Source organism: Haemaphysalis longicornis, unplaced genomic scaffold, assembly GCF_048455015.1.
Source record: "Haemaphysalis longicornis isolate Haplotype H1 unplaced genomic scaffold, Haemaphysalis longicornis Haplotype H1 scaffold_6, whole genome shotgun sequence".
Taxonomy (NCBI): Eukaryota; Metazoa; Arthropoda; class Arachnida; order Ixodida; family Ixodidae; genus Haemaphysalis; species Haemaphysalis longicornis.
In genome coordinates this window covers 47,371,059-47,393,842 of record NW_027526407.1, presented here as the reverse complement: position 1 = coordinate 47,393,842, position 22,784 = coordinate 47,371,059, and the positions used below count along the sequence as shown (strand labels likewise).

The window sequence follows — 22,784 nt, the reverse complement described above, 5'->3', positions numbered from 1 at the left end:
TCTGCGGTTACGAACGACCAAACTTCCCCAAACTTGGCACACTCACTCCTCAATGCCCCACACACAACTATTTACACTTCATTACACAAACACTTGTTGTGCTTTATAGGACCTTATCATATTATGAGTGCACTCGCACGAGCACTGTAACCGATGTCGACAAGGAGCCCAAGGACCTTATTCTATTAAGAGTGCACTCGCACGAACGGTGCAACCGAGATCGGCGATGAGCCCAAGGACCTTATTTTATTAAGAGTGCACTCGCACAAGCGGTGTAACCGAGATCGGCAATGAGCCTACATATGAAGACCAAACACTCAACAGTTCACAACCAACCCGCCGTGGTGGCTCAGTGGCTAAAGCGTTGCGCTGCTGAGCACGAGGTCGCGGGCTCGATTCCCGGCCGCGGCGGCCGCTTTTCTGATGGAGGCGAAAAGCAAAAACGCCCGTGTGTTCGAGATTTCGGCGCACGTTAAAGATCCCCAGGTGGTCAAAAGTAATCCGGAGCCCTCCACTACGGCGCGCCTCATCGCCTGCGTTGCGTCGGCGCGTTAAACCATACAATCAATCAGTTCACAACCAGTTCACAACCCATTAATCCTTACCCCTTTCTTAATCCACTAGTCCTCTGGCCCTCCATCTGCAATAAAAGTGCTAAAACGCTCATATACGTACACACCTCCAACCATTCACCAAGTTATGGACAAGTAATGCAGGTCGCCGCGAACCCAAATCACTGCCCCTCTAGTTTTTACAAACTGGCATGTTTACTGTTTTCAACACGGTGAGTCATAACAATGTAAACTTTAGTCTGAACACTCATGCACGTCGCGCTATTATAAATTTGGTTGCCTTTGTTTCTCTCCGTTTTTGATATTGTTCGATGTTAATGACCTAGCTCTCTCCAAACGTTCTTCACGTGGTTTACATTATAAATAAACGTGGTCATATAATCGTTCTTCCAACGGGGTAACCACGTTAAGTACGGAATGGTATCATAATGTTCGAGAGCTCGCTCACACGTTATATTCTAACAGATAACGTTCACGCCACAAACGGCCCTTCTATTTTGGTGACGATAAAGCAGCAGCAACTGCTCCCGATGACCACCTGTGACTACAACTTGATACAGTATAGCGTTCGACACTTACGTACAGTCTTTTTTTTTATTGGCGCGGTAAGAACTGCGCTGAGCCTTATCAGTGTTGGTTTCATATTCTTGCAACGTTATAACTTGGTATGCACGGTGCTTGCTCTGAAACCTTTCATTAAATTCGAGCGTTAAAAGGGTCCATTCAACACTTTTTTTTTAAGTTTTCTCAAAATGTGAACCGCTTCTTACAACAATATAACTTGGCATGCGCGGTGCTTCGTCTGAAACCATTAAATTCTAGCGTTAAAAGAGTCCATGCAATTTGAATTGGAAAACACTTTTTTTTTTTACTTTTTATCAAAATATCAACCCTTTCACAACGTAGTCAACAAGCGCATGGAGTACTTAGAATATAGGTCACAGAGCACGTCAGCTAATCATTACTACTCCATGCCCATTACGTAACTTATCACGAACTTTCGCAAAAGATTTTGCTCTCTCTCTCTCTCTCTCTGGGCATTGTTTGCGTGCCTCAGTGACGTCACTCAAGCTATTCCGCTGCCATTGGCCGGCTTCTTCTCAGTTGTAGCAATAAACGCATTCGATAGCCGCATTCGACATTCGATCGCCACAAAAGCAAAGCCGAAGGCATACAGGCTGCGACTAGCAAATTACGCAAGGCCGCTGTGTGCTTACGATAGTGCTTCCAGAATCACACACGAAGGAGAGTTAGAGGATGGCTTTAATTGTTACCCATTATGTTACGCGTATCTAGGTAGATGGTAACCTCTATGAGGTTCAACGAAGGCCCCATCGGGCTGGGCACGCACGCACGAGGACGCACGCCAATGGTACGTGTTTCGAATAGCTTCCCGATCGGGCATTCACGCTGTGTTTATAATGTAGAGACAAACAATAAACTACCGACCCGGAACGTAAATACACCGGCCGCCTAAACGCCAAACCGACAATACAGGAAGGTCTGACATGGACGTTGCTGCTCTAACTGGCCTGTAAGGCCGTTCAAACAAACCTCCTTCAAAGAACAAGACCCCGAAGGCGAACAGATGCCAATTAAGCAGGTGCGACTACCAAGGCAGCTTCGCACCAGCGTCCAACGTTGGCGCAACCTTTCTTCCGTCGAACGAAGGACCGTCGACAATTATCGCCAGCTCGCGTGCCATTCATAAGACGGCAGGCAGCACTTATAGTCGACAGCAGCGATGCCGGAAGAACCCACGCGCATACGTCCTCGTTGAATATGCGGGGAAACTAATTTATCGCCCCGCTGTTATTTTTTTAAGCAGCCTCCAACCCGCCATGCCACGACCCCAATTGACTCCCAGGTCACGCCTCGCCCGGTCCATCCTTTGAACGGCCGCCAGTGGATCGTCTGCTCAAACCGCTCGCGTCGTCTGCTACGCGTGCACGCCGAAAGGAGGCAAACCGCTCGCACGTGGGGCATACGGGTTTCCGAGGAGGTTTGAAACAAGAGTTGGAAAACAAAGCAAGAAATAAACTGGATGAGTAAAGGTATAAGGAAGGAGGGGGAACGACAGAGAGAACAGAAAGAGTGGACGGCGTCTTGCAACGTCCGTTGGAAACGGCAACGCGGGGTGTGTGCGTGCCAGATCACGGCGACTAAGAATTGCGGCTAGACGTACAGAGGCGTCGTAAGCAAGCGCGCTAAAAGAATAAATAAAAATACAAGAAAAGAGAAGATAGAGAGAGGAAAGGAAACCGGGTGGTGTTTTCCCGTCAGCGGATAACCTTGGATCCTCTCGCACGCCGAAGCGCCAGGTCGTCGTCACACTCAGACACAGCGTCTCTCAGGACTCCGATCAGGTAAGACGTTGCGATCGAGCTCTTCTCCGGAGCGATTGCTTTAGCATTCTGCCAACTCGGGCGGCATTCTTGTTCCTGCATAGTTATTGTTCATGGAGAGATTTTCTTTGAAGGTGCGGCCCTTGCGGACTGAAAGGATTGTCTTCCGGTCTGACATTACGTTCAGAACTGGAGTAGCGTTCCGAACTGCTGAATGTAATTCAAAAATTCGAAACTAACGTGCTTGAAAAGTTTTCTCTCTCCTTTAATGTGTGTTTTGGGACAACCTAGCAAGGAGGCCGTCGGTCTCTTTTTGGGTTATCTTTGGCCCAGCTAGAGAAATAGGTTATGGGAGGCGCTTAAGCTAGCGATTGAATCTGCCAAGGTAATTTTGGAAATGGTTTGCGCACGACACTTCTATGGAAAGCCCGTCTTTTGAAACGGTTTTGTTCAAAGCCTCTCTTTAGGTTATTAGGAAAAACAGCTTGTCTTTTTAAAAAGTTCTCTGTAGGAGCGAAAAAAAAATTAGGGTGGACAGTTGCTCCGAAAGGGTTAGAAAAGCTGGTTAAAGATTTCGCACCCGTGTCACAATAAGTTCCCGTTCTGGCGAATGATGTGCAGTCTGTCAAAATGTGATGTATCAATTTTTTCATTATTTTGGCAATTAAAGTTGTTAATTATCATCCATTGATGTGAAAACACCGTCATCACTTAACCTCTCCCAACCATAACGACTCTCCAAAGCAGAAATTCAAGGCTATCTAGTGAACTTGTTCGACTGGAATGACAACATACGTTGACGGGAGTACCAGTTGGAAGGTATATTTTTGAAACCGTGTAGAAATATCGCGGTGCAATGGTTTCAATGAACGAGAAGTGATTATTGTCTGTAAATGTGCATGGAGGGTAATTCAAATTCAGGTTTAGGCTTTGAAGTGCCGACCTGTACACATAGACTTTGAGGCATGTCGCAATGAAGCAATTACAACGCGTGAGGTTATTTAACCTGCTCCAAAATATCGTACTCAGTCACTACCGAGTACATAATTTCTGTCATGGGCGTGTAAGTAAGAGACGTAAATGTCAGATAAAACTGTAGGGCCACGAAAACTTCCATGCTGCGCGATAAATATTTTCCAGCCCAATAACCGCCGATGATACTCTGCATCCTCGGGTCTTTTCTACTGGCATCGAGAATCACAAAAATCGAAAAATTTGAAGTGCGAACTTCACGACAGCGCCTCGCTAACGGGGATAACTATCAACTTTTCGTTAATTTTTGATAAAAGACGTGTAAATAGGGAGAATTTAGTTTTTTTTTTGTTATGACATGCCTAAATGGGGTATGTCGCAGTAAGGGGCTTTTCAGGTAATTTGATTCGTCGAGATGTTAGGTTACGCCGTTGATCGGAAACATCACGACCGTTGCGATAACAGTCAGCACCTGGCGTTTGGTTTTTGTTGTGCAAATAATTTGAGTTCGGTAATTTTAAAAAAAGAGCTATGAAAGTGGAACGATAAAAAAACCTCAGAAAATTAAGTTCATAAATAAATCTTGTCAACTTCAAGCACACAAAGATGACATTTCAAGTAATGTTGCGACACATATTACTTGGGTTTGTTTATTTGTTTGTTTATTTGTGTTTTGCTTTTACCGCCCGGCTGTGCCGGTCTGTGTTATCTGTGTGTTAAGGGGAGCGCGTGTTCCATTCTTTCTTTCTATGCCGCATGTATTATCTCTTCTGATAGCGAGAGCGTTCCAAACTAACGTGAACAGCCTAGAATAATCTTCTTTGTTCTGGGTGTAATCCGACGGTTCCAGAAACACTCGCGCCCAAAGATAAATTCCCGCAGAGGCGACGCCGCGGCATTCGATTCGCCGACACCAGTCTGCGCACGTCACTTTGTTGACTGATGTTTCGCCGCCCGTGTATTCTTTGAGTTGTTAGGGGAGCACAAGTTCGCTCCAATAAACTTGTTTTTGCTTCAAGACAGCTGGGTCGTCTCTGGCTACGTGACAATATTGTTCTTATGCTGCTTCAAGTCATACTACGTCGTTAATTTATTTTTATTACTCCTAAATTATTTTTATGTTAACCAAGATAAACATTTACTCAAAACGTTCTCCCCACCATTCGCCAGGCTTAAAGGCATTATCTTTGAACGGCTTTAAATGCGTATCGGTTGGGCCGAGGAAATCATCTGCGCCTATACACGGCCTCTGCCCTTGTGCTTATAGCACTTCTGTCCGCTTCCTTCTGTGTGTTTTGTCCGCTTTTATATCGCGCTTAGCGAAGCTGTGGTCTTGCGACAGGGGTGTCGACGTGTATTCGTGCGGAAAAATTTTACCGCGTTATATAACCAAACTAACGACGCACCCATAACTGCACTAACTTCGTGACGGCTCAACGCAACATTAAACGATAAAAAAACAACATTCTAACATAGGCATTTCAATGCGACCTGCCATCTCCTCAGAATAGCAGAATAGCTTAACTAACGTTGCACGTACAGTCCTTTTCAAAATTTTGTAGGCTACGTCAAAGGTTTCTGCACCGCAAGACATTCAATGTAAAATCTTATTAACGTTTGACTGTGATCAAAATTGTTTTTGACAGTAAAAAAGAAAGGTGCTTTCTCCCGCATTCTGGAACAAAACATTTCAGCACCGTTCAAAAGGTAAGCTTGTACTTTCAGCTTTTCGTGCCCCACGCGATTTTGACATGGCCTAGAAAATTTTGACAAAGGCTGTACCTCCCTGGAAAAAAAAAACAAACAAAAAAAAAAACAAAAAAAAAAAACACTGTGAGAGCTTGGTGGGTTCTCTAAGAGAACACAGTTGTGTATTTATTTTTCAACCTGCTGTACGTCCGATGTACAGAATGGGTGTGAACTGTGCGGATTTAGAAAATGGATTCCAAGGCGTGACAGTCGAAGGCCGCTTGCCATTCAAGAGCATCGCTAACTGTTAGCGCCAGTAGCTTTCCATCTGATAGATGCACCTGTCACGCAGGTGACAGGTACGGTTCTGCGGCAAGCCCAAAGGGCCCCGGAAGTGGAATCTTACAACATTTCAAGATGTCTGCAAGATGCTAGATCTGATGGGCAGCTTCCATTCCCGCCTGCGCTGCTAATATTAGAGCTCTAATGGTGTTAGACCTGACTAATGCACCTGTCACGTACTTTCACGTCAGTCAATCATCTCAGTTGGGAAGGTTATTTCGGGTAGCTTGGACGAGCGAGCTGTCAGGCCATTTCTCGCCAGTGTTGACAAATCTGTTTGACAGCAGTTATTAAAAATATAAGGCCGTTCCACTCAATGTGAAATCTGTCGGAAACGCAGAGCAGTAATTCGCCATAATGGGCTGTGGAGCCGTTATCCGCTCACTCTTACCACCCATCAGGCTCTTCGCCGCCCTGTCCCATTCCTCTTCTTATGAATGGAACGGAGGTTTGACCAACGCATTTCAAATTTCCCGCCTTCGCAGTGCTCGCGCACCCCCTGCCTGAAACAACGCCAGTGGGAGTTCTGTTTTTTTTTTATGCTTGCTTTCCCTCGCGCAAGTGCCGGCGTTGCACTGCCACTCTTTCCCACTTCGTCAAAACCAACACAACGATCGCGCTGCGGGTAAACGTCTATTTTGCCTCAAATGTGCCTGCAGTTTTCTTTGCTCTAAACAACGGGGAGCTGTATGACAAGCGCTAGCGGTTCACAAGAGCCGCTTGGCTTTCGAAGCCTCTGTGGGACGTCGCGACGACAGCCGCTACGACGAAACGCCGTGGGGCTCTATACTTAGGCCCAGCGAGCGAGCTGCGATTACAAAGCGAGCTCCTAAAATGGTCAGCACTTAAAACAATAAAATTACTAACATCATTTTTGCCAAACTTAACTTAAAGAGCCTCCAGTTGAAGGTTATTCCTTAACCTGCTGTCACCCACAAACTTCTGAACTGTTGTTGAAGAACTTTATAACTTAGAAAACTTGGACTTCTTCAACAACTCCACAAAAGGGGTGATTTAAGGCGTGGTACATTAGTCTACAAGAAACGTGGGGCCCTGTTGATACTCTGTAAAATGATTTACACCATCACTGTGTATAACTAACACCATTACACCTCTCCAAAAAACAAAACAAAGGAAAACCCCCTTTAAGGGTGTTTTGTTGTAACACCACGCCAAAGCAAAAACACTAGAATACATCCTTTTTATCGTTTTCGGTGTTTTATCGTTTCGGTATTTTATGTTCTATCGGTGTTTTATCGTTACTTACACCCTTGCAAATGATGTATTTCTTTGTTTTTTGGTAGTGTGTAAGGGTATCATAGACAAAAAGGGTGTAAATCAGTTTGCAGTGTACATAAACAGGCAGCGGATTAGGCGTACGCGACAGGAACACAGTACATATCTCTTGTATCTACTTATCTTATAACGAATTATTGCTTACATAAAACAGATTAAAAAAACACTGGTAGAATAGCATAAAGACGTATAGCAACGTGGTGGATCTGTATCGCTACACGGACGTTCGATACGTGGAATAGCCAGCCACATCCTTCGAAGGGTGCTACGAGCATCGCGTTGATAACAACTTTAAGTCACGAAGACGGGTGGAAACCTTGGGACTGCTTGACAGCTGCTTGATAGCTGGTTACCTTGGTGAAACCCAACTTCAGCCAAAACGCGGAAGGAAAAGCTGGTAGTGGTAATTGTTCGAGACCTGCCACTTCTGAAAATGGACCCAGAGAGAGAAAGAGAGAGAGAGCATGGGAGATGGAAATAGAGTGGAGGGGAGAGAGAGAGAGAGAGAGAGAGAGAGAGAGAGAGAGAGAGAGAGAGAGAGAGCATGGGAGATAGAAAGAGAGTGGAGGGGAGAGAGAGAGAGCTAGAGAGAAAGGGAGAGAGGGAGGAGGGATGAGAGGGGTATAGAGACAGAGAGAGAGGGAGAGAGGAGGGAGCTAGAGATAGAGAGGGGACAGATAGTGAGAGGTAAAGAAAGAGGAGGGAAGAGAGAGCTTGAGAGGGCAAATAGAGAGAGGAGGGTGAGACAGCTAGAGAGGGCAAATAGAGAGAGGAGGGTGAGACAGCTAGAGAGAGAGAGAGAGAGATTCTAGTGAATAGTGAAGAGTTTAGCCCCACTAACAACGGGGATTCCCACTTCAGATGGGTGTAAATACAGGCGAAAATAAGCAAAGGGTAAAAATGACATAAAAGCTAATAAACAAGACGGAAGATAAAATTCAATAAAATTGGAGCGGACTCAAAAATTGGCGCAGCTTGCACGGGTGGTGCAAGGCTGGAGAAGCAGCAGAGCTGACGGCCCCTCTCCCTTCGTCGGAGACCAGGCTGTTCAAAGCCAACGCTACGGATAACCCAAAGAGGCTCACGCTACGGCGGCAGGTTACCTGGACCCGACTGCGCAGGCGATCGCGGGAGGGCTAGGAGGCTGCCCCTCAGCGGAGCGAATGCGGGCATGACGAAGGCCGGCTCACGGAACTAATCCACCCTATCCGCAACGGGCCTCGCTACCCGCTAAACTTAGCGTAGCAGACGGTACCCGCTATGCTAAAACTCTGCGCCCGCATAGAAATGATAGCTCAATCGGATGGACGCCGGTTCGATTCCTACCACGGGAAGCGTTTTTTTCCTTTCCAATTGGAGGATTTCTGTTGGCGTCGGACAACTTACGGCCGGGTTAAGTAGCTCCGCTGTTAAAAAATTCTAAGAACAAAAGAAAATGATCCGGGGTCCCGAGGGTTAGAGAACCTCGGAGCGTCCAGAATTATTTAGAAGACTCAACAGTGCCTTTGTCCCCACACGGTAAAAATGATTTACACGCTTTTTGTCTATGACTAACACTTTTACGTCCAATAAAAGAATAAAAAAACACTTTAAAAGGGTGTAATTTGCGGTAAAAAACACCCTTTTATAGGGTGTTTTCTTGTGTCTTTGCTAGGTTGCAAGGGTGTTAGAAAACACAGGAGACAAAATACAGGGCATTTTAAGGGTGTTGTAAGGGTGTTAGTTATAGACAGTGAAATCATTTTACAGTGGAGCTCTGCGTCGGAGTGCCTTGTTATCGGCAATACAGTCTCTTCATGGCTACGCTAAAATTTCTCCCAATCCACATCCTACTCCGATCTTTGACGCCACCTCCTTTCTGGACCCTGTAATAGTTCGTCTTCAGCTTCAAATAATGCTATTTCGTTCCTAAACTGTAAAATGATGTACGCCATTAAGGGTGTAAATTACTGTCTATAAGTAACACTCTTACACCCTAGCAGAAAACCGCCCTTAAAGGTGTTTTTGTCGTTTATAACGCCCTTAACCCTAGCAAAAACACAAGAATACACGTAACACTCTTACACCCCTTAAAGGGTGTTTTATCCTTAATAACACCCTTTGAAAGGTAGCCGATAGATGCGAGTCACTGTTCTTTAACAATATCTCCCTCTAACTTCATTCATTTTCTTCCCAGAAGGCATTGCGCAGTTCCAAGTAACGTGCTATTTTGTCTCCCAAGAAACACTTGCTAGCTCACAGAGACGCCGTGGCGAAAATCTCAAGGGGCATTCGGTTATTCGACACCGCGGTGTGTCGTGAAGGGTGAATCATAATCACCGACGATCGTCACTTAAAGGTTGCACTGTTGCGTTCATTTGGTTCGAGCCCATTTCTCGAGAAATGAGTTGGCCGTTCCTCTGTTCCTCTGACGAAACGCCTGGGAGCTGCTGGCCTCTCGCAGATAAAAACATTATCGAACGCGTCGGGAGTGCACCTATGATGACGTCAATAATTATACTGACAGGTAACCACGTATTTATGGGAGTGACGCTGTCGTAAGACGAGCTTCAAGTGCGACGTTGTTTCGTCTGCTACTACTTCAAATCGTGCAAACATCCCCGTCCAAATATCCCCAGCTTCGTGTGCTTAAGCATTCCTATATTGACTGAAGACGGAAACCCGTCTGACCGCCTGCAACGCCCGACAATGTGTCACCCTTCGTTTTTGTACAAGGCCGGCGCCCGCCTAAATTACTCTTAAACATCTCTTCCCGCAATGCATTTGTGTTTAATGGCAAAGACGACTTTAGTGGAGCTTTGTGCATAGCACAGCTGCTTACGCATTCATCCAACAATTTTTTACTTGAGAGCTCCTGTAAAATTTTTGAAGCGGTAGTCTTTCTTGGGCTACCTAAACACAAACATTTTAGTCTGTCTGTCTGTCTGTCTGTCTGTCTGTCTGTCTGTCTGTCTGTCTGTCTGTCTGTCTGTCTGTCTGTCTGTCTGTCTGTCTGTCTGTCTGTCTGTCTGTCTGTCTGTCTGTCTGTCTGTCTGTCTGTCTGTCGGTCTGTGTCCCTCGATTCAGCTATACAGCCAAAAGTTGCAGGAATTCTTGAACAGGAAGTTTCTGATGCCGTAACATTACCTAACCACTGCATCTGGAAACATACTTCATGTCAACATTGTAGAGCACAAAGAAAACATAAGACATATTTGAGGCAAAACATCGATGTGCAACTGGTATTCGCAGGGTTTTTTTAATTAAAAATAAATGTGCGCTTGATATCTGCGATAGCGAATACGAAATACGAGTTGAAAACAAGACTATCTTCTTTCGACGACATTTGCAGCGAAGTTAGCAGTTACGCGGCCAATTTTTTTTTTTGTTTTCGAGCTCGACGTACGTGCACAACGCTATTATCGTCTGCATGCGAGCGGCGGGTTTATGTGTCGTCTGCTATTTCGTTGCCCCCATGCGTTGAAATCAAAAAGCACCGCGTCCTCCCCTATTTTTCCGGATCTATAAAAGCTTCAGCTTGTCTAACCGCATCGCATCGCTCTAAAGAAGCCGGTCTTGGCCTGGTTTTTCCTTCCTCGTACGAGCTAGCTATAAGAGCTCGGCCGGCAGAAGCTGATTGCGAAGATTTCTCTCAGACTTGCTTCTTGTTTGTCCTTTTTCAGACCCGTGTATTTTTAGGAGGCGCGTCATGGCTTCTTCGCTGACCCACCTGGCGCCCCTTGCCCTTGTGGCCTTCGTCTTCAGCTTAGCCGCTGGACAGCAACTTGAAGGTAAACGCGTCGTGCATGCCGAATGTGCCGAACGCGATTGATTAAACACGGAGCGAAACGAAGAGAGCGTGTTTATTTTGAATGCATAAGCATTCTTTGTCAGCTCCAGTCTTTTCCCCATTTTTTTTGTTTTTTTTTTATCATCGCCCTTTCCTTATTTCGTTTGCACTGAAATCTTCGGGCGAGGACTTCGACCCTCATTGGCCCAAAAAGATTGATGCTGATGATAGAGATGACGGCAACGACGATGAGGAAGTGTTTTTTACAGAGAACTCCACCGAAAAACCGTGACGATTTTGGGTTGACGCATTATATATGCAAAGAAAGAGGCATAAGTGGTCAAGATAACACATGTAGTCGTTGTGATAGTGCGAATGTAGATGTTTGGTACCTTCAAAATTGTTAAGGAAGAAGCGAAAAAAAAATTAAAGCAGAAATGCGTGACAAGATGCGCTAGCATATTATTCGTGTAAATAGCGAAGCCGACTTTAAAGGGGACCCTGCAACACTCTTTGAGCAGTACAAGTAAACCTGCGCGACGTTTAGATTACACTGCCAGGAATACCTGAGCCAAATATTACACGTGCACGTGAAGCGGTGCGCGCGCAAATCGATGTGAAAGACGCGGAAAAACAAACCGCTCTCTCTTCAGTTGTCCTCATTATGCATGGCCTAAGGGGCGTCACATAGGCCATGGCTGCCCGATCGGCTGTCACTGGTCAACTTCGCGGCTAGATTCTCCCATTTCCGTCGTCGTCATCGCTGTGTACGAACCTCGTCTATGCCTGAACCTGTAGGCACAGTTTTGCCGTTTATTTTGTGTTTTGAGTGCGCGCGGAGTTTGAGTGATGAGCTCAATACTTCCCTTTCAACGGGACCACTCACCTACAAACGTTTATTGCTTCAAAAACGCCCTACCAGCCCGAGCGCGGGGGCGGCGTACAGCGCTCCCTCCATGGAGCCTTCAAAAACTGCTTACATTTCCTCCAGTAAAATAATTTCTTAGCAATGCATTTTTGTACAGCAATGAAGTAGACCTTAAAGGGGCTCAGTGTCCAGCGTTTTAAAAGGATATTTGGGCCTTTATTCTTCGGTACAAGACCGTTTACATGGCCGGAGATGAAATGCCATTTTCGCAATGCTTTTGTGTTTAGTAGTGAAGTAGACTTCCAAAGATGTCGATGGTTCGACGGTAAGCCATCTGGACGGGATGAAGCTGTTCGCTTCCGTAGCGAAGCCGAAACGTCTCTTGAATCCAAGTAAAACTTGTGTTTGGGCTAGTTGGCTATACATCGTTTGAATAAACAGCGCAAGGACGCGGACGACAGAACGGAATTTTTATTTTTTAACGCTTTCGGCAGTTTCTTTTGGTCGGCGTCTGTCGTTCTTATTGCGACAGACTTCGAAAGAGCTCAGTGTACGGCGTTTTATAAGGATAGATGGGACCTTCATTCTGCTTACATTGCCGCAGATGTAATGTCATTCCAGCAATGGATTTGTGCACAGCAGTGAAGTCGACTGTAGGAGGGTGGCTCCGTCTATAGCAGAGCGGCTGGAAAGAATTCTTAATGGGGCCTGCAGACAAAATACGAGTTTGTTTTATTCGAAAGATTTCGTGTTTTGTAGTGCCCCAAGCGCTTGTCCGGAAGTAAAATATGCTTTATTTACTAAAAAATAATCAATTTAAGTTGAAATGTTCATGCCCCCGTCCAATCGCGTGTTTTAGTGACGTCTGCAATGACGTCACCAGAACAGGTCTTCAGGCGAAAGAGCCATTAGGCTCGGCAGCCGACTGTGGAGCCTTATTTACCGTCAGTCCTCCTCAATTGCACCACCATACTGCGCTGGTCTGTTTTCTGCCTTTGCTTATTTTTTGACCGTATTTGCACCTGGTTTGTTTTTGTTAGGGCAAAAAATAGTCGTTTCGTGAAACATGGCGTTCGTTCGACAAATATGTTCACGTAAGACACCGTCGCTTACGCCAATCGGCAAGTATCATCTGAGACAACCCCGAAGCGCCGCAGTGCTATGTAGCTAAAACACAGTGCGCGCAGTACCAACAGCAGTACGCATCGGTACGTCTATGTTTACGTGTACTTTCGTAACTACCACTGTTTACAACCACCATTCTTACTGTTGTGGGCATTTCCTATCCTAATAGTATGAAGGAATAGAATAGAACATAATAATAGAATAACCGCGCCGTCGTTATTCTCACTGCTCTCGCGCAGCACCGAACTGCCCTGCCGAGAGACTCTGCCCACAACGGGTTCGAGAGCGAGCCACGACTCTCGCCGCGAGTGTACGTTTTCAATCACTTCACCGGGAAGCGAGATATTTCATAGTACAGGGGTTTATTACGCGGACAACCACGATACAAACACTACACTGTACTACGCACCTAGCCCCTGGGGCATACAGCCGTCAGCGTGTGCCCAGCCCGTAGTCGGGCAGCAGTTAGCGTCCGCCGGCGTTGGCCGGCCGCAACGCTCGCTGACGTAGGGGAAGGCTCTGTGGCCGCTACACATTTCAAGCCGCTGGACTCGATCGGGCGGCATCGGCGCTCGTCCGCTGACCTCAGACGGCGCAAGTCGTCACATCGCGGACGCGGGGGCAACCCACCAGGAAGTGGAATATGCCCGCGGAGACTCGCCGGGCATCCTAGATAAACGCACTGACGCAAATCGAGGCATGCGCTAATCGACACGGTGGGTGCCGTGACCCACGGAAGTGGGAAACAACGGTCAATGCAAGAAACGGCCAGAAGTGGCCGAAGGGCATTTACGTACCGTGCGATCTCTGCGCGTCTCAAGGGCGGTCTCTCCCGGGGAGTCTCCTGCGCGCATCCCCCGTCGCCTCGTAGGGAGAGGAGGGAAGCGCGCGAGGATCGCCCTCGCCCCCACCAAGGAGGAGGACGTCGCTAGCGCCTCCTTGCCCCGATATGAGGGGCTTGGCCCCCACACTGTTAAAAAAAGAATGCGCCCTAAATGTAAGCGCAAATAGCTGGTTCGGCAAACGTATAAGCCCTGACTAATTTGCGTTTGATTTTGCCAGCCTCAGCCAATCGCAGTGCTGGTGCGTATGATATGTTCTGTTGCGGGAAATGAGCCAGTGGGTCGCATTGCCGTTCCTTTTTTTCCTAATTATATAGCTTATTTGGGCGAAGTTTACCTTAAAAGTGGCGTCAGTATGACTCTAACGAGGCAATCTTTCGAATGAATCAAACGTGTTTTTTTCTGCATGGCGCCTTTGAGCATTGATAGACACCTTTCCGGATTTCAGTACCATTTCTTTTTACTTTTTAGGTATTGCAAGCTGGTTAGAAATACGCATGTATTCGCTCTCAGTTTGAGCTTATCGGCGAGCAGCCAGCAAAGGCGTGCAAACGAATTGTACCCGGTAATCTGGTTGACTATTCGCTACTCGGCTAGGTTGGCTAGTAAACTAATTCACTGATAACGTTTTGTCATCATGTCGTTGTGACTTAATAAGAGAGCAAGTTATTAAAGCGCAAGCTTTCTTAGTGGGACCGATAGCGTCCAGTCACAAAAGCTAATGCATTTCACTGTAGACCAGTTGGTCGACCGAAAAGCTCTGATAACATCTCTAGACTCCCGGCACGTGCCTGAAACCGGGCTACCATATCGTCAAAACGGTTTTGAAAATCGCGAGAAAGGAGCGCTTCTAGATAAGACTATGCACGCATCGATCATAAAGAAGGTGTTCAACAGTATACCTTCATCTTATAAACCACGTATCGGTGTACATTTAGATCGTTCGTAGATGCGTTTACTTAGTGGGCGAAAAATCGTCGCACGAGTTCGTGCTTCGTTTGCGATTTGGGTCTTTGAAGGTTTCACGATCGGTTGGTCGCACTTTCAGCGAAGCTTAAGGACGCACTTTCGACACTGTTTTAATGTCAGAAAGCTTTCGCGCTTCTCTCAACTCTCTTGAGAAAGTGGTGGTGAAATTTTTGAGAATGAAGTTACCTATTGACGAATAAACAGGTAGCTTTACAAGAAGCTGGCCGCTCTAAGCTTCGAAACCAGAAGCTGCAAGGCCTCCCTGGCAGGAAGACAGCCTGCTTGCGAAACAGTGGAATGGGAGGCATAGGCACTCTTCTAATCTGGGCGGCTATATTTTAAAGCAAATGACAGAAAACGTCACTGCACGTTGGACTAAAGATAAGACGAGTTCAGCCAATCGCACGAGGAGGTTGGTGTGGTATGCTGCGCTGTTATCACGGCTGAGGGCGTACGCGATGGAAGTTATCGTCGTGTTTATATAGTGTGTCTCTCAACAGAACCGCAATAACGGAACCGTTCTCAAGCTCCTATTACGAATCTTCAAGAGATCTTTAACAAACCCCCCTCCCTCCCCGCCGGGCCCGGTCACATCCAGAACTGTATGACTTGCAGTACTGCGGGGGGTTACTATACTCAGGAACAAGTTAAGAACAGCAATAGCTCATGTACGGTATCACTCCGCCTAAGCGAAGGACTCGGATGTCAACGGGCCCGCGAGTTTTGGAAGGAGAATGCAATGAATGCGTGATATCGTCTGCCTTTTCTCACGTAGGTTTTTTGTCGTCGCTGCAGTAGTTTATAAGCATACTAAGTCCAAAAAAAAATCACGGATACGGCTCATGCCATGTTCAAAATATTCCCAGAAACGCACTACTTGCGCCGCGCGGAGTAACATCCGGCTGCGGTGATGAGGCACAGCGGCAACTTCCATGCGCGCCTAAGGACGTTTGGCCTTAGGCGCGCATGGAAAAACAACTAACGAAGCAGTTCAGGGAGATATGGGCTGGGCGTCGTTTGAAGTTAGAGAAGCTCAGAGTAAAATATGCTTTAAGATGAGGTTGAGGGCAATGGATCAACGAAGGTGGGCAGCTAAGGTTTTCAGGTACCTATACTTGAAAAGCGTGGACACGCAGTGGTTAAGAAAGACTAGAAGGCTAACGATGAAATACGGAAAGAACAGTGGAGAATCCAAAACAGCCAAGGTAACCAAAAAAGAGGCAAGGCAGATTGAAACGAATAAATGGAGGGAAAAAATGGAAGCTAAAACGTCGTTAGAGATGTACAGGGCTGAGAAATTGAACATCAGAAAGGAAAATTTCTACGATAATTCCCAGGGCAGTGCTTTGCTTTATGAGGCTAGAGCAGGTGGCCTGCGAACTAAGAGTTTTGTGGGGAAGTATTCACAAAATGATGGGGTATGCGTGGTCTGCTAGAATGTGAATGTTAGAATGTGCTAGAACGAGTGTTAGAATGTGAGGGTATCCATCCAAATCTACATGAAGGGAATATTGGGCTTCCAGAAGCCCTAGGATTTAAGGGTATCAGAGAGGAAGTTAACTTCAAGGCTGTCGAGGGGACGAAAAGAAGATTAGAATGCTGGTGGACGAAAAGCAGAGAGGGGAATATTGCCTAAGACAGTTACCACCTGTAACAGGGGAAAAAAAATATTTCGTGCCTAATAAGCTTTAGTGCCTGCCCTAAGCAGCGCTAGTATTAAACCAAGAGTGTAAAACATGGTTATATTAGTCCTTTTTGGTAAGATGACATGCCATCACCCCGCTTCGAAGGGGAAACCAATATCAATCAATCAATCAATCAATCAATCAATCAATCAATCAATCAATCAATCAATCAATCAATCAATCAATCAATCAATCAATCAATCAATCAATCAATCAATCAATCGTTGCCGTTCTTAAGTTGCACCCGAGGACGCGCAGTACGCGCGGACGCCGACAGAAGCGTGCACAGACGGTTGCGCTACCGCAGGCAACCAGATAAATGTTTTCCTACTTGTCGGTCGCAGAGCCTTTTCATGTAGGTTGGGTCATGCGCCTTCGCCACGCGCTTTTTGAGTATAACCCTGCACTGCCTTAAAGGGGCCATGAAGACAAAATGCAAGTTTAGTTCTCTAATAACACTGCCTTGCCTGGTAACAATTGATGTCAATTTTATCGCGAACTCCGATCAAATAACCAAGGCACTAACGAAAACAAATGGAGCATGTACCGACTACCCGGCTACCTTCCGGCGTCTGCCGGCCGATATGGAGGAAAACGCCAACGCCAAAAAACATGACTCGACAATTGTAGTGGAGCCTCTAGTTCCGTTTGATCGCATCATTTCTCTGATAACGTGCAGTTAGCACACTAATAACAATGTTTTTAGTGCTGGTACATGCTACGTCACTGCTTCACAGATTGCGTCACAGCCGCGAAATTTGAAAGTTTCGATATATTTTTTGGCGCTTTCTGTGTTGAAAAAACGTCTTTAGTGGCTGGACTGGATACTTAGGGAGTTACAATAACGCTAGTTCCTTCAAACTGAACAAAGTAGCCATTGGTCTTAAGCGCCAGTGTCGTGAATCTCGGAACCGCCTGCAGGACCACGGTCGTGCGACTCCCGGACCGAGGTGTGGAACCCCAAGTGCAACGCCCACTGCGAGCCCACCTGCACCGAGGGCGACCTGGTGCCGTGCAGTCGCTCCGGTGGAGCCGGCGGGGGAGAGCCTTTCAACCAGCGCATCTGCCGACCCAAGTGCAACTGCAAGCCAGGTACGCACGCACACTTCATCAGCCACGAACACTGCGTCGGTCGCGGTGAACCCTCTTTTTCTCGAGAGTCCATCTAATTTAGGCCGTTTCATTCGCATGTATCCTCAGACTATCGATAGCGCATCGATGCTGCGGTTCGGTAATTGATTGAGTTTAAATAAATAAATAAATAAATAAATAAATAAATAAATAAATAAATAAATAAATAAATAAATAAATAAATAAATAAATAAATAAATAAATAAATAAATAAATAAATAAATAAATAAATAAATAAATAAATAAATAAATAAATAAATAAATAAATAAATAAATAAATAAATAAATAAATAAATAAATAAATAAATAAATAAATAAATAAATAAATAAATAAATAAAGTTTGGGGAAAGTCTCTGAGGCTCGCCGCAGATAGATTGCAGTTCTGCTGTCGCGCCCCGTGTTGTTAGGGAATTCCCCCACGAAAGTCTTCGTTAGAACATTGCGACCTCGGGCTCAGAAACTCGCTTGAGCCGGTAAGCCTCCCACCCCAAAGTTCGCTCTATTTGAATCCCTCATGTATTCACTTTATTGCACTCGTCTTCTGGACGACTCTCTTGCGTGCTCATTTGACGGAGACTGAATGCTTAGTTAAGCGGTACGACGTTGCAGTCACTTGGAGCTTACGACTCTTGAACTTGTGAAGTTGGTGCAGTGAACAATCACATATAACGCTCGGTCGACGGAGAAAAAAAGGCCGCGTATATGCTTGCTTCGCTGCAAGTGCTGCCAAGAGACGATCACGTGCCCGCTCTCCCTCTTCCTCCCATATCCTTCCCTTCCCCTGTGTCCGCTCCCCCACTCCCCCATCCTCGTACTCCTTTTGCCTCTTTCCATTTCTATCCTCGCCGTCATTGACTTCCCCTCCCTCCACATCCCCTCTACCTCTAATCCTCCCCCTAATATCCTTTCCCTCACCATCCGCTCACCTCCCTGCTCTCCCCCTTTCTTACCTCCGCTAGGTCCCCCTCTTTCCAGCTTCATTTCCCCGGGTTCCCTGACCCACCTGTGAACTTCGAATGACTGATTGGTCACCACTAGTAACAATTCTGGAGGAGACCCACTATAACAATTGACTGACTGACTAGTGTGACAAACAGACAGACAGACGGACGGACGGACGGACGGACGGACGGAGGGATCAAAATTTCCGCGTTTAGGTAGCCGTTTAGGTAGCCCAGAAAAGACTCATCTTTCGAAGAGATTGGGTTCGCCGCAAAATATACCCAACGGGTGCTTCTCTGCACAACTTGGGCCTTTTCTTGGCTCTTTAGCAGTACTCGGTAGTTATGTAAGGCAGCCAAGCGTAGAAAGCAATCGGCGCACGCTCTCGCGCAGATGGAGAACACCGCACACAGTACCCAAAGTGTACTATGTAGCAGCTGTGATATGCGAAAGAGCCAGTAACGTCATCGCGCCTTACTTACGACACGTATAATTTAAAGGTAAATGAGTCAGTGCAATAGGTTCGATTGCGTTGTTTCCAACACCCCTGTTGGTCCAAGCGGCTGGATGAGCCCGTGAGTCCACGATTGCTGCGAACCTTACCAGGAATGACTGTCTTCGTTACTTCAGCAGTAAATAACAAAAAGAAAGCGTGTTCTGTACGCATGTCGCCATTTTGAGTCGCCTAGGATTTCCATGAAGACGAGATTGCACCTGCGTGCTGACGCTCGCCTTAACTAAGCAACTTTTTCGGACCCCGGCGGACCCGCACAGGTTCCTTATAATTAGTTAGGATTAAGGCGAACATCTGAGAAATTCGGATACACTGTAGACGCCCAGAGCGCCAAATTTAGACGACGGGCAAAGGAGGACGACAGAGACAAGCGCATGTCTCTGCTGTCCTCCTTCGTCCTTTGTTTGAATTCGGCGCTCTAGACGTCTACAACGTAGTTATGGTTTGACCAAAAACTTGAGAGCCCTCCGGGTACCTTTATAGTTTTCTTTGCGTGGGTTAACGTCACTGTTAAGCGTTTGTGTGTGGTCGCCAAGCCAAGTGGGAATCTTGGCGACCCTTCATCACAGGCCGGTCGTCCTGCTTGTCACCATCTCCAAGAACAGAAGGGATCGTTCTTAAGAAGTTCCCCAGTGCACTCTTCTGAGAGTCTAAAATGGGGCGCTTTGAGCCCAAAGCGTCTGCCGTTGTGGTGTAAGGGTACCGTCTTAGCTTCTAGATACCGAGGGCGATGGTTCGAGACTGGCTCTTGCCTCAGCTTTTTTTTTTCACCTTTAAATTGAATTATAATTTTATGGTTTAGGTTAGTTCTTGGTGTTTTACATTATTGCTTTGTGTTCCTTAAGCCATGATACGTTACGTTAAGTTAGGTTACCTCGCTTTACATTATGTAGAGCGATGTAGCGCTAGACGCGGAACTTTTCTTCTAAAACGCCGGCGGACGTCGATATAGCGGAGTGCTTATAGTACCGTAGGACGGCACTCTAAACACAAAATGGAGGTGTATATAGAGTGGGAAAGACGGCCACCACCTCCTTTCCCATTTTCACTTTCCGGGAGAAAGAATAACCTCTGCTTCGAGCACCAAAATGTGAAGTGGGATGCTCAGTTCGGGACTCTCCATAGAGATTCCTGCTGGAACGGCATCAGACAAAATGGCTGTCTTTGCCGCGAAGCCTCGCTTCACTAACTCTCAACCCTTTTCCTCCGCAGGCCTGATTCGTGCGACGAGGGACGGCCCCTGCGTACCACGGAACCAGTGCGGTAACCAGGGCGGAGGCGCTGGTGGCTGCAAGCGCAACGAGGTCTTCGACAGCTGCGGCTCGGCCTGTCCCGCCGTGTGCGGCCGACCTGCCCCCCAGGTCTGCACCGCGCAGTGCGTGCCGGGATGCTTCTGCGAGCGAGGATTCATCCGCGACCAGAGCGGCCTCTGCATCCCGACGGCCGCCTGCCGGGGCGGTAGCGGAGGAGGTGGCCGCGGCGGAAGGCCCGGTCGCCAGAGGAACATCGTCAGCAACCAGCACCCGCCGTCCCACTTCTTCTAAAGACAACGTGTTGCGCTCTGCAAGGCAGTTGTCCGGGGAGCAGTGGTTTCTAACCACTCGTATGTTCTGTTTTGTAAGCATAAAGCTCGGATGCGTTGCGCGTTTGCTTTCTGGCCGAAGGACAGAGAAGAGCTCCGAAATGGAGCTGCTTGCGAGAGAAAAAGTAGCTCCTGAAGACGGCAGAAAAATGTGACGGGAATCTTGACGAATAAAGGAACGAGTAAAAATGGGGAAATGAGATGAATTGAATAACAGAAAAGGGACGCATCGTGGACACTTCCCGCGGTAGGCTGCCGTGGTTTTCCAAACCCGGGTAGTCTGTGGGCAGTCTAAGGACTGCCCAGCCAGGGGACGTACACCGGGGTGCGTCTCGGGCTGTCCGTAGTGGATCAGTACTGCACTGCTCTCTGAAGACCTCGGAGCGAGTGCCAGCTTTCGGACTTGCTCCCAAAATGGCCGTTCTTTTAGCAGGCCACGAGGATAACACGACCCCTCGTTTTATTTGAAGGAATTAGCCTTTCATTTTTGGGCCCACTGCATTGCGACCATGAATGACGATGTTTTCGCCAAAAGAGCATCAGAGATTGAGCTTTCAAATCTCCCGCTGCACAAAGTCAACAGCGATGTCATCGATGAGGTAAAGGGAACAATCAGTGGCGCTCTTCTATTATCAGTATCAGAGCCTTCTATACAACTACAGAGTTTGGCCATTGGGCGGAGCCTAAAGCACATGGCATTGCGATGACGTCAGAAGCGTCAGAAGTAGATGACGTCTTCCGCCATATTGGGGCACGAACGTCACCAAAAATAGCCAACCCGCCATATCGGGGCCCAGAAGCTCGCCATGTGACCAAAAAGCGGAATGATCATGGCCGCGGCCTTGCTTGCGGGACGAGAGTGCCGTTGTCATGGCCGGCGCCGAGCTGCTGTTTAAAGTTTTTTCGCGTGTGCTCGATTTGCTCTGTGGTTTTGCGGTCGGGCAACTACACGACCGTCACCCTGGACTTTTTTTGAAGCTTCGCGGTGGACTGCTCGTCTGTGGATATAAAGCTTGCCTTGCCGCGTCACCGCTGTTGCCGCGATCGTCTTGTGGGCCCAGTGCGACGCCAGACCGGTGTTTGTGATGTGCGCGCATGGTTCGACTGCCGTGCAACCCTTATTCCTCCCGTTTATTTTGTTTTCTGCACTCTGTTCTTACCTTCTCCTATCCCCCTATTACATAAAATGAAGTTTGACTCTGCGGTAAGTGGAAGAATATCCGTAGTGAACTTTCCTTTTCACTGTAACCGAATCATTTGGCTTCTTTACTTTTGTTACCGATCACACCACTCCTCCGCGCAGTTCTAACCTGCTTTTCCGTGTTCTGATCCGATGTCTCGGCGTTGCCGCCTGACCGGTAGTTGTTCTGCTGCAGCAATATCCGAATAAATAATAATATAGAACGTTTTTCAATCGGGGCAAGCACGGAAATAAAACACGAGCTTAAACAAGTTCGTAGGCCAAAATCAATGTGTGCGTGCTCTGAAGTAGTACATACACCCAGAGGAGTGTTACAGAATGCTTTAGAATCAGGAATTCACATTACGGTGCGCACACGCAAAAAGGACGTGCAAGATAAGTAAGGACCCACTCAATGACGCAAATCAAACACGCTCTGGTTAACATAAAACGGGCCCATGTCGATCGAAACCTCGCAAATTTTTAACCCTCGCAGCTCACAGGGCTGTTTTTTACTCGCAAATGTAGCATTACACTTGGCATTAATTTTCTCAGAAGCCTCCTCAGTTGATATTTTTGAAATGCAAGTTCGCCGCGGATCTTTTTTGCTTACAATACCGATCCTGTTGTGTCTTCGGCTAGGTATTTCCGGGTACCTGCCGATTGTGCCGTGAAATCGTGAAGCATTTGGAGTTTTTTTTTTTTTTTCTGGAGTAATGTGAGCATGAAGGTAATGTGGCAGTTCTCATAACGGTATGTCTATCCTTGTATAAACGCGCAATGGTTGCTGAAGGGTGTTAGTGGTATTGAAAAAAAAAATTAAAAAAAGCAGCATTTCACTCCTATGCGAACCAGTCATGCTTTATGGTGTGCCATTACGACATCGTTTTCTATTCGCTTTTTGTGGGCGGAGGTTTTGCGCCCGAGCTTCACTTCTTAGCGTCTCTAGAAGCATACGAA

At 46.9% G+C, this 22,784-nt stretch overlaps 1 protein-coding gene across 1 annotated transcript; it reads left to right on the top strand.

The window, feature by feature from the left end:
* The first annotated feature begins 2,727 nt into the window (after window positions 1–2,727).
* Window positions 2,728–20,841, top strand: LOC144142578 (serine protease inhibitor swm-1-like). The gene is made up of 4 exons (XM_077674174.1): window positions 2,728–2,938; window positions 10,879–10,986; window positions 17,396–17,566; window positions 20,275–20,841. The coding sequence occupies exons 2-4, from the start codon at window positions 10,905–10,907 to the stop codon at window positions 20,604–20,606; spliced, it is 585 nt and encodes a 194-aa protein (XP_077530300.1). The 5' UTR covers window positions 2,728–2,938; window positions 10,879–10,904; the 3' UTR covers window positions 20,607–20,841.
* The last annotated feature ends 1,943 nt before the right edge of the window (window positions 20,842–22,784 follow it).